We start from the raw sequence: 12,270 nt of genomic DNA on the forward strand, positions 1-12,270 counted from the left end.
TCTATCTATCTATCTATCTATCTATCTATCTATCTATCTATCTATCTATCTATCTATCTATTTATCTATCTATCATCTATCTATAATGTGCATTGGTTCTGAGGTAGAGGAGTTGTAAGGATTAGGCAATAGGGATTGAAGTGACGATGCCCAGGGGTTAGCTGGGTGGCTCAGTGGATTGAGAGCCAGGCCCAGAGATAGAAGGTCCTGGGTTCAAATCTGGTCTCAGATTTGCGTGTGTGACCCTGGGGAAGTCACTTAACCCTCATTGCCTAGTCCTTACCACTCTTCTGTCTTGGAACCAATACATAGTATTGATCCTAAGATGGAAAGTAAGGGTTTAAAAAAATAATAAAGTGACTTATCCAGGGTCACACAGCAAAGAAGTAGCTAAAGTCACATTTGAAACCAAGATTTCCCATCTCTAGGTCTGGTTCTCTATCCATTGCCCCCTTGTAATAGCTTTCTATTTTCCTTTCCTTCTGTTTCTTCCCTTTCCTTTACCAAATAACCAAAATTATTTTCTTAATGCTTGAGTCTGAACATATCACTCCCCTTATTTAAGCTATAAGTGATTCTAGAGGAAATATAGGATAAACCATAAACTTCTGTGCCTGCCTTTTTACAAGCCATCTTAGCTTTTTTTCAAAATATCCCTTTTTACAGATGAATTCCAGTGCATAGCAATCTCAAAGCCTGGAAGACCTGGGTTCAAACCGTGCTCCTGACACACAGGCTATGTGATTTAGGATGTTACTGAGCACCCATTGGGCAGATAGATGGCACAGTGGAAAGAGTGCTGGACCTGGAGTCAGGAAGACTCATCTTTGTGAATTCAAATCTGGTCTCAGACACTAAGTAGCCATGTAGCCCTGAAAAAGTCACTTAATCCTGGTTGTCTCAGTTTCCTCATCTGTAAAATGAGCTAGAGGAGGATATGGAAAAACTGTTCCAGTGTCTTTGTTGAGAAAACTCCAAAAGGAGTCAGGAAGAGTCAGACATGACTGAAAATGACATGAGACGGGCGTTTCTTGTTGCTCTAGGAAACACTCTAAGTTGTAAAAAACTCAAAAATACAAAATATCATTAGCTATCATTTATGTAGTATTTTTAAAGACTTTTATAATTCTTTAGACATGTCACTGGAGTGCCTAGAATTTTCACCAATAAATAAAGTTAGGCCATTTCTTTATATAATACTGTTTATTAATGGGGGCATGTGATCTATTTTTCAAACCCTTAGCTTCCATTTTAGAATCAATACTAATTATTGACTCCAAGACAAAAGAGTAGCAAGGGTTAGGCAACTGGGGTTAACTGACTTGTCCAGGGTAAGTGTCTGAGGACAGATTTTGGGAAGTAAGGTCAATCTCCTGTGCCTCTGCAAGGAAAGACACTAAATGACCATCTGATTATTTTTAGACTGAGGTATGTCTTCCTTCTCATTGGCCAGACCATATGGCCTTTGGACCTCCTTAGCAGTCTGAATTGGAGGATATTTTAATGAGGAGTGGAAATATTGCTGATCCATCCTTCTCTGGTACTTTAAGAAATGGAGTGTAGGCTAGTTTATGAAACACAGCTTCCTCTATCAATCTTCAGCTAGAAAAATATGAACTGTTTCCATCTGGTTTTCAATGGCTCCTTTATTATGGTTTTCTTTATTATAGATCAGATCACCCCAAATCTAGATGAGATATCTAGCAAGGCCAAGGTCCTTGTAGGGTTGGGGAGTTGGCAGGGTGGATGGCTTTGTGGTAGATAAAGAGTAGAGGTCTCTACCCTGGGAGGGATTACCTTTCTCCTTTAAGTCCATTAGAAACTGTCTGACCTTCAGGGGTAGGAGTTGGAGGAAATTAATGGATTCACAGAAATAATGCTAATGAGTAATATAATTCAACATTAATTTTCCTCATCATCTAATTTGATTCTTATAATGCTCCTGCAATATAAGTGCTATTTTTATCCCCATTTTACAGATGAGTCAGCTGAGGTTGAAAGAGTTTAGGTGACTTACTTCATGCTTCATAGATGGCAAATATCAGAAGCAGGATTTGAATTCAGGTTGTCCTGATTCCAGGTTTGGAATTTTATCTACTAAGCCACTCAACTCTCTCCAATATATCTTCATCCCTATGATCCAGACCGTTCTATGCTCAAATCAGTTAGAATGAAGTTTGCTTTTGTTCTATGGGTCTTTTAAGCCAAGTACTTTTAATTTACAAAATCTTACTGTTTTCAAGGACTTTAAAAGCACCCGTTTACATAGAAATAATTGCTATACTAATTAATAGAATACTTATTCATTAATGCAGGTCCCCAAAGACCTCTATTGCCCAACATGTGATTAGCTTAGAGTCACTTTATATGCTAAAAGGCAATAAGAATGTATTTCTTTTCAAATATTCTAGAATTTAGATTTTTCCCTAATTGAGAAGAGCCATTAAAAGAATTCAAATAATGAAGTTCTGTTGTATAATATACAAAACATACTTTACATCCAATATATGCATTCAGATACCTATATTCATTTTGTGTGTAAAAATGTGTTTGATTTGCCTTTTTGAAAAATTAGTCGATGTCACTGGCTTCATGTACTGCCTAGTAGCAACTATATGTGTATATTTATTTATATAAACATGCCAATTTGTTGTTGTTGAGTTGTATTGGTTGTGTCCTACTCTTCGTGACCCCGTTTGGAATTTTCTTTGACAAAGATACTAATGTGATTTGCCATTTCCTTCACCAATTCATTTTACAGATGATGAAACAGAGGCACACTGGGTTAAGTGACTTGTCCAGGGTCACACATCTAGTGAGTATCTGAAGCCAGATTTAAATCCAGGTCCAGTGCTCTAACCACTGTGTGACCTAGTTGCCCATATAATAGCTAAATTCAGAAAAACTTATGATCAGAATGGCTTCAGGGTGATGGATTTTCCTACCACAGTGACTTTTGAAGACCATCTATCAGGACATAGAGAGTGTGCGGTCTACACAGGTGAAGAAAAGAGGTGACTTCTGGAAGCATCCACACGCCTATGTTGGTCCACTCCTCCTGATTCATTTCTGACCTTTGCTTCCTGAAGGTGGTCAGAACAGCTCACTGGATCTAATCCGTACAAATGTAAAGTCAAATAACGTTAGGACGCCTGTTTTGCATGCGCCGGTGATTTGCCAGCGGGGTCTCCAGGATAGCTTGGCTAATGCTATTATAAAGGATCTCCTCCAAGTATTTAGGAAATCATCCTTGCCTCCCCCAAGGGGGGCCCGCTGGCATCATCGGCATTAGCCACCTAGAATTTCATGATCTGCACTGATAATTAGATCCTGTTGTTATCCGACCATTACCAGCCACTTCAGAAATCAGAATGATGTTGCGTTTAAAAAAGAACCTTACGCTTTAGAAAAAATCCGTTCTTATTTAACAAGAAATCGTGATTTGTCCTTGAGTGAGCATGAAGGCATTCTGAAAGATCGTCTTGAGCCTGCGGAGGGGGGATCGGGAGATAGTGGGCGCCTCGGGCAGCGCCCGCTCTCCTTTCGTGCACGCACAGATATAAATGGAAGCTAACACCACCGCCTGGGTGGCAGAGATACAAGTTAATTTCATTGCCATCTTAAGATCAGGTAGAGGCTATCATGTGTTACCATGGATACGAGCTATTATTCCTCCTTTGTTTGAGACCTCTGAGTGGGGCTGATATTAAACTGTGACACACATTTAATGCAAGGAGTGAACTTAGAAGCATCAAACTTCAATGCAATAACACAACCGGCTTTCATTTTCAGGAACATGGATTGCTAGATTACTCTTGACCATGCCTTTTTCTTCACATAGAAGTGTGGAGCTGTGTGATCTGCTGAAGATTTCTCTGAGAAATGAGGAAAAGAGAGAGAAGCTGGGGAGGGGGGCGGTTCTTTTTAAGCATAAAAATCATCCAAAAATTTTTCCATCTGGTTAGGAGGGCTGGTTACTTTAGTCTGGCAAGAAAATGAGGCTTGATTATTTTTTTTTTTAAATAGAAGTGATGGGATGGAGAGCCAGGTCTAGAGACTGGTTTGGTCCTGGGTTCAAAACTGGCACCAGATACTTCCTAGTTGTATGACCCTGGGCAAGTCACTTAACTCCCATCGCCTACCCCTTACTGCTCTTCTGCTTTAGAATCAATATACAGATTCTAAGTTGAAAGGTAAGGGTTAAAAAAAAAAAAGAAATGATAGAAATAAACTATTATCTATTTGCTTTCTTGGAAGACAGTGACCTTTTAGCTTGCCAAGTGGGTAGGTAATGTGAGATGACAGATTTTAATGTCATGGAATTCACCTAGGGGAGAGGAGGAGGATGCAAATCAAGAGGTGACAAGAATTATCTCTGCTTAATTTAATCTCTCATATTTTCTAGTAGTTGTATGGCTTTTAAAGCTAGAAGAGTGACTCCATTTCCTACTCTCTGACTTAATAAGTATATTAGTACAAATCATATTACAGTCTACTCTATAAGAATATACTACATATAGTTGAATCAACTATATACAGTATATTATTGTATACTTTAGTTGTTCACAGCAAAGACTCCTTATAAAGGAAGCCATCACAGACATGAATCCCAACTCTTTGAGGCAGCTTGACTCTTAGACACAGTACACAGTAGCTAACACTTCTGATTGGAGAAAATAAATTGAAAAACTGAAATTCTTTTGAATATGTTTGGATTGCAAAAGAGACTGAGTTGAATTCCATGTTTTTTTTTTTTTTAATGGGAGACTGAGCTGTCTTGGCGGTGCTTGCCATGGGTATTCTGCCATGGCGGGTCTTGTTGGATACTTTATTTTTCTTGCTGTTTTGCAAAGTGGTTAAAAGTGGCTGCTTAAACTATGTAGAAGGAAATTATCACCTATCTGAGTGCCACTCTGTCTAACTGGGCTTAGTATATGACATATTAGAATGATTCCTTTCAAAGCAGAAAAAAGTTAAAAATGAAAAGATATTTTTTTGAATCATTTCTTGATTTTCCCCCTCTTTTACGTGTGCACATATAGTGAATTTGGGAAAATTACCTTTAGTATACAGAGGCAAATCAACTCTTGTGTACTCATCTCTTGAGAAACCTCTTAGAATAATATGAAAGTGCTACCTGGTAGAAACTACTTAACAATATGGTATGTCTTTTGAGGAGGGGTAGCAGGAACTACTCATATTGTATCCACTCTCCCTTTCTCTTTCCCCAGTACCCTCAGGTCTTGCACATAGTAGGTGCTTAGTAAATGTTTATGGTATATTTCTTGAATTTATATAAAAAAGGAATACTGCAATATTGCATATGCTATCAGGGGGTATGGCTGATGTGCTGATTGATTTGGTTAAAGCACTTTTTTTTCTTTGTTTCAATGGATGACTTCCTAGGGAGGGGAGAAGAAGAGGTAGGGCTAAGTTTACAAATGAAGGTGCCATCTGGTTTCAGACACACCCTAGCTGTATGACCCTGAGCAGATCACTTAACCCCAATTGCCTAGCCATTACTGATCTCTTGCCTTGAACCAATACTTAGTATTGATTCCAAGACAAAAGGAAAAGGTTTAAAAAAATGAAGGTACCCCAAATCCTAAAGATAAAAATACAAAAAATTTAAATGGCCAAGAATTGCAGGTTTAAATCTTCTTTGGGGGGGATGGGCAGGGGGAAGAAGAGGGTTGTATCCAGACCTGTAATTTCATTAGCATCATAGAGAACTCATTATGGAAACTCCTATCATCATGGACCAACTCTATCATAGGGGTCTTTCATTTACTAAATTTTCCAAAAGCTGGCTCTATTTTGTCAAAGATCAATATTTTAACTAGATATTCAGGGGTCAGTAACAAGCAATCAGAGAGGGTGAACTTTTACTGATACATTAGAAAGCAGCTCTATCTTAGAATTATGGAATTGGATTTGGAGGGGACCTCTTGAATGTAACTGAATTGGAAACTCCTCTTCAGATGACTATTCCTGATGAATAGTCAAGCTCTCATCTCCTTTCCTTCCTGATTCCTAAAGAACCTGCCCCCACATCTTCTGCCCCCACATTGTTCCTGGTACTCAGTGATTTCAAGGCTACATTGTGCAATGATTGTCAGCTACTGACTCCTTGAACAAGGATTTCTTGAACTTCTCGAGAGGAACAGGAAAGAGTTCCCTGGGGAGAAAAAGGGGCCCTGCTGTTATATGGCAGCTTGCAGATAGAGGTGTGATGTTAATGCCTTTGGGGAAATCAACAGACCCTAATCCTGGCACAGGGCAGAGACAGACGTCCAACGTCCTGACCAGATGGACATCCCCAGGAACTCCACCCACACAGCAGCTGTCATATCTATTTCCAAAAGGAGGAACCTGAGAAGTCATTTGAATACCATTTTCTGGCTGGCCTTTGAAACTCACTGATCTGTCCCACACATATTGAGAATATCAACCAGTTAGTGCTCAAAGCCAAGATTCAAAAAATTTTTGAAGGAGACAGATGTCAGTACATAATTTCTGTGTCTTGGTTAGTAAATTGATCTCAGACTACAAGGCAAGCAGCAAAGCCTTGAGGAAAGAGTGGACTTGAAATCAGAAGGCGTGGGGCTCAAGTTGTAGCTCTGAGACTTAGTCACTGTAGCATGCCAGGTAAACTCTCTGATAAGCCTCAATTTTATTATCTGCAAAGTGGAGACAATAATACAAACGTGAAATACTGGAACATTAGACAATGGAGAAACCAGGGAAACAAAAAAGAAATCCTGAGAGATACAATGAAAACCTATAATTATTAATGATGCTCCAAGTTGAAAGCTTTAAAGTCACCCTAAGACTTTTGGGGCATTTTGGTTTAGAGAAGACATGAGACTGTGGATGACTTGAGAAGCAAAATTTCTGCTGTTTAATCATGTCCAACTCTTTGTGACTCCCACTTTGGGTTTTCTTGGAAGAGATATTGGAGGGGTTTCCATTTCCTTCTGCAGCTTATTTTACAGATGAGGTAACCAAGGTAAACAGGGTGAAGTGACTTGCCTATGGTCACACAGCTAATAAATATCTGAGGCTGGATTTGAAACCACTAAGATGAGTCTTCCTGATTCCAAGCCCAGTGCTCTGTCCCCCGAGCCACCTCCCTGCCCATAAGAAGCAGTATAGCATGTTGAATACAGAAGTAGCATAAGAGCTTCAGACCTACACTGACTGTATGACCCTGGACAATTCATGTAATCTCTCAGGACCCTAGGCTACTCTCTAAACCCAGAAATTACCAGGCAGGTTCCCACCTGCACGAATAAAGGAAGTTCCTTATCAGGAGACCTCAATATAAAAGAGAACAAATGTCTGCTAACAAAATGATTTACAAAGCACTTTATGGCACATCCCTTTCCCCACATCAGAACCCAGAGGTATATTTTATTTTTTGCAAAATGGGGTGAATAATTCTTGTATTCCTCGCCTCCTGGGACTATGAACAAAATGCTTTGCAAACATTCAAGTCTTTTAGAGTTAGAGAAATGTGAATTATTATTAAACCTCTTCTTACAACCTTGTTAAGAGAAAAAGTGATAGAAGTGTTTCTTGGATCAGACAGTGCCCAATGAGGAGGGGCTGTTATTGTTACGAACCATTTATTTCTCTTCTTCTCAACTGTTTCTCCTCTACTTGGCTAATTGTTTCTGTATTAGTTAAATCTAATTTCTTGAGGTTGGGTAGGTAGCACAGTGGATAGAACACCAGGGCTGGTCAGGAATACTGATCTTCCTGAGCCTGGGCCAGTCACTTAACCTGATGTGTCTCAGTTCCCCATCTATAAGATGATCTAAAGAAGGAAATGGCAAACCACTTTGCCATTGCCAAGAAAAACCCAAATAGGGTCACAAAGATTCAGACAGGTCTGAAAAACTAAACAATCATCTGCATGTTTCTTTAGTCAGTCCATGGTCTCAAACTTGGAGTCATCCATGTGAATGGTGGCACCAACCTTGGAATTTACAAATAAAATAGCCCCTCTGATCAGAGGTCCTGCCTCATTTCCATCCACGAGAAAACACTTATCCTTGTATAACAGGGAGCTGTTTATCCGTTGTTGCTTTGACTCCATAAGCTCCTTCTGAACGAGGGGCTCTCCCTGAGGACACTAGTAAGTAGTTCTAGAAATGAAAGTGTTACTAGATGTTCTCCTTCTGCCCCCATCTTAATTTAAATGAAAACCATCTTCTTTCGGAAAATATTCTCACATCGTGAGAATTTGTCTATTCTGTATTATAACTTGGGGCTTGAAATCAGAAATCATTACCTAAAGCTAGCACCATCACAGAAGGGGAAATCTTGTTTCCAGAAGGAAGCTAATATAGTAGTCTCCCCCAGGATCTGACTACATTCCGTGTTCAAGTTATGAAATAGTAAGGAGGTACCTAGGTATATTTGCATTTTAAAATTACCTTAGAATTTGCTTTAGCTATAATCTATTCACAAGGCAATTTACGAGCTAAATTTTTTATCATGACTTTTTAAGTTCTCTTTGAGGGTCTACCACCCTCATTTATTCCATCTGCTTTTAAGGGGCCGCTCTTCCTGTTCTGTGCCAACACAAACTGGCCTTCCTGTCTTCTCTGTGTGATCTCATCTGGCCCCAAGGAACCCAGGATATGTTTGGAGAGCAGGTGGGGAGAGCCTACATGTGATTTAACAGTGTGATGAAGACCGTACACATCCCTTCTTGGATTGCTGGGGAACTCAGTAGATTTTTATTATTACTTAAATAATTATCAAGTGAGATAATGCATGAAAAACAAGCTTTACAGTGTATAATAAATGTGAGCTATGGTTATTACATAAAGGAATGCTTGTGTTTTAACATAAGGGCTGGGAGAGAAATGGATGGTGATGTCAAGTGACCTTGACCTCTGAGTCATAGAATGAAGATGATTAAACTAGAAAAAAGAGCCAATCAGTTCTCTGGAAAGATACTTTAAGGTTTCAAGATACCTAATTCTACTGCACAAGTAAAATCTGTATCGGATTGTTTACTGTCTTAGGGAAGGAATGGGGTAGGAGGGAGTAAGGGAAAGAGTTTGGAATAATTTTTTTTAAAAAATATATGTTAAATATTTATTTTTACATGTAATTAGGGAAAATAAAATGTTATTAAAAAAAGAAGATACCTAATCCTAGAATCTCAAAATAATACAAAATCACATTGTTTAAAAGAAAAATAGTCCAATAGGAAATGATTCCATATTATAATGTAACCATTGAATGGTCATTCAGCCTTAGCATGAAGACCTTTAGTGAGAGGCAATCAATTACTTTTGAGTAGAGATATCAGAAGAATAAGATTTTGCCAGTTCTCCAAATCCCTTCCCTGATGACCTTGGATCTAAATCCTGATTAGAATCACTCCATTTTTTGGACAACTACTATTCTTGCTTTCTCCTCTTCCTATCCCAATGCCCCATAATCCATGTTTTTTCTCTCCACCAAAATGCCCACATCTCTTCCTCTCCAATAACACCCAAATAACACGGACCCCAAAATTCAGTCTACCCAAGTCAACATCTGACTGATGACATGCCCTTAAGCCAACTCATGTAATTGTGCCATCTTTCTAGGGAGACTAGCAATGACTTTCCAACAGATTGTTGCTATCTACTGACATTTTCCATTTATTGAGTCAATGAGCGCTTGTTAAGTGTCAATTATTTGCCCAGTACTATAATAGGGAATGTGGAGATAAAAAGGAAGTAGAAGGTGTGGTTTTAACCTTCAAAGAACAAAGAACAAAGAAACATTTTAGTGAAACATGAAATCATAAGTTCGTACTTTTGAAAAAAATCAGTTTAGGGTACTTTTGCTTTAAAACCTTTTTCCTACTATCAAAAACTACCAGAAGAAAGACAAGGCTTTATTAACCATTTGGCATTGAAACTTTCTTAAATTTCAGATACCTATCTACTTACCTACCTATCCATATGCAGGGATGTACAATGTTATATACGCATGTAAATATATTGAAAGTGCAGTGGATAGAGCATCAGATTTAATCAAGAACACTCATCTTCCTGAGTTTAAATCTGACCTCAGACATCTACTAGCCCTGTGACTCTGGGACAGTCAGACCTCTTTGCCTCATTCCCCATCTATAAAATGAGCTGACAAAGGAAATGGCAAACCACTCCAGTATCTTTGCCAAGAAAACCCCAAATGGAGTCCTCAAGAGTTGGGCTGAAATGACTATCAAATATTTATCTATAGTGCTCTCTCTTTCTCTGTCTGTCTCTGTCTGTCTGTCTCTCTCTGTCTCTGTCTCTGTCTCTCTGTCTCTCTCTCTCTCATTATAATGTATGTATATTGCGTGTAGTGAAGTTGTAGATCAGGGGATCAGGGGAGGTCTCCTGATGTTCTGGACTAGTCCCATATGCCCACAGGTCATCCAGGATACATTCCTTGGGGGATCCCTTGATTATCTCTCATTATATATATAATGAGAGATAATATATATATATATATATACATATATATATATATAAACACGTAAAATATAAGTTGTCTACAATTTTAAATTTATTGAAATAGTTATTTCTGATATTAATGTGAAATGACTAATAAAGCCTCTCCATCGATCTTATAGTTTATCATCTCTATGTACCTAGATATCATCTATCTATCTGTCTGTCTGTCTATCTATCTATCTATCTATCTATCTACACACATATACATTTATGTGCATATCTATCTGCCTGATTACCTATATCTGACAATCCATCTGTTTATCTGTCTGTGTGTCTGTCTGTTTCTCTTTTAATTATCTGCTTGCTTGTCTGTCCATCTGTCTATCTATCTGTCTATGTGTCTGTCTGCCTGTCTATCTATCTGTCTCTGTCTGGCTGTGTACCTCGATGTCAGTTTTACTCAGCCACCTCCAGCCTCTTGCCTTTCCCTTTTTATTTCCCCCCAAAGTACACACCAAATCCTCTCCCATTCAACAAAATTAGCATCCCCCACCCTCCCTCTGGGAAATGATCCTCTCCAGGGTGCAGGGTTCCCAGTTTTTTGTTTTTTTTTTTCATTAATCAAGGGAGTCTGGGGCTGAAATACTACCTGCTGCATGCCTTGCATTGTCTGCTGAAGAAACTGCAGCTGCTGGTCCTTGGTGAGGTTTTCTTCAGTGCGGAAGAGCTGCCCTTTCTCCTGTTTCAGTAACTCTACCTCGTTCCTGTAGGCATCCAGCTGCCACCGGAGGCTGTCATTCTCTTCCTTAAGAGCATAGGCCTGAGCAGCCAGGGCTGAGGGAATAAACAGGAGTTTCAGGAACAGGGTTCAATGAGGTCTCTGGGGATGCTTCATAGACCTGGTGGGGCTGGTGCAGGTGTGTTTCTTGCTAGGAAAGTGATTTGTGTACCGGAGTAGAGAAACACCCCGCCAATCAGGGATAATAAAAACAGAAAAAAAAACACCACAACAAAAATAAAAACCCCATAGTCCTTTCTCATGCTATCCCAAAAGCTTTAGTGCAGTTTGAATCTATTAAAGGGTAAGCCTGCACCAAGACTTTTGGGACACACTGCATTCAAGCCTTAAGAGCTGAAAACTGCAACGAGATTTTCAGGACACCCTACCCTAGCCAGGCCACTCCTTTACTGAACTTGTACGATATAAAAGACCATAATCCAGGAGTCTTAGGACCAGGACTTGAGTCATGCCACCACTTAATAGTTTTGTGACCATGGGCAGACCGCTTAATCACTCTAATCCTCGGTTTCTTCGTCAATAAAATGAAGCATGAAATGACACCCGCCTTGCCTTCCTCACAGAGCCATCAGGATTCAGTTAAGAAGATTTAGAAAGTGCTCAGCAAAATATAACGCATGATCCAAATAGTGCAACCATCCTGATGTATCTCCCTCGGAAGCCCTCATGAACAAGAACACACAGGATCACACATTTAGAGGCAGCAGGGATTTTGGGGAGCATTGAGACCGATCCTCTCCTTTTACAGAAAGGGAAACTCGGGGCTCTTAAGTGACCTGCCCAGCATCTCACTAGGAGTATGTTTCAGAGATTAGACTCTGACTCTAGGAATGTCAAGCTTCAATGTTTCCTCTTAAGTTCTAGACCCACGACCAGGTCTTTCTTTAGACCTGATATGTTCAGTAGAATATAAACTGCTTAAGGACAGAACCTGTTTTTGCCTTTGTAGCCCCAGTAGCTATCACATAGTAGGCACACACACACACACACACACACACACACACACACACACACACACAC

General features: G+C 39.4%; 1 protein-coding gene across 1 annotated transcript in view; it reads right to left on the bottom strand.

Moving 5' to 3' along the window:
- Nucleotides 1-12,270, bottom strand: part of ENOX1 (ecto-NOX disulfide-thiol exchanger 1) — a 388,236-nt gene that overhangs the window by 205,519 nt on the left and 170,447 nt on the right. Inside the window, exon 9 of the mRNA XM_044669387.1 lies at nucleotides 11,101-11,285. Within this exon, the coding sequence (XP_044525322.1) occupies nucleotides 11,101-11,285 (185 nt within the window). The remainder of the gene's footprint in view (nucleotides 1-11,100; nucleotides 11,286-12,270) is intronic.

Source organism: Gracilinanus agilis, chromosome 3 (genome assembly GCF_016433145.1).
Source record: "Gracilinanus agilis isolate LMUSP501 chromosome 3, AgileGrace, whole genome shotgun sequence".
Taxonomy (NCBI): domain Eukaryota; kingdom Metazoa; phylum Chordata; class Mammalia; order Didelphimorphia; family Didelphidae; genus Gracilinanus; species Gracilinanus agilis.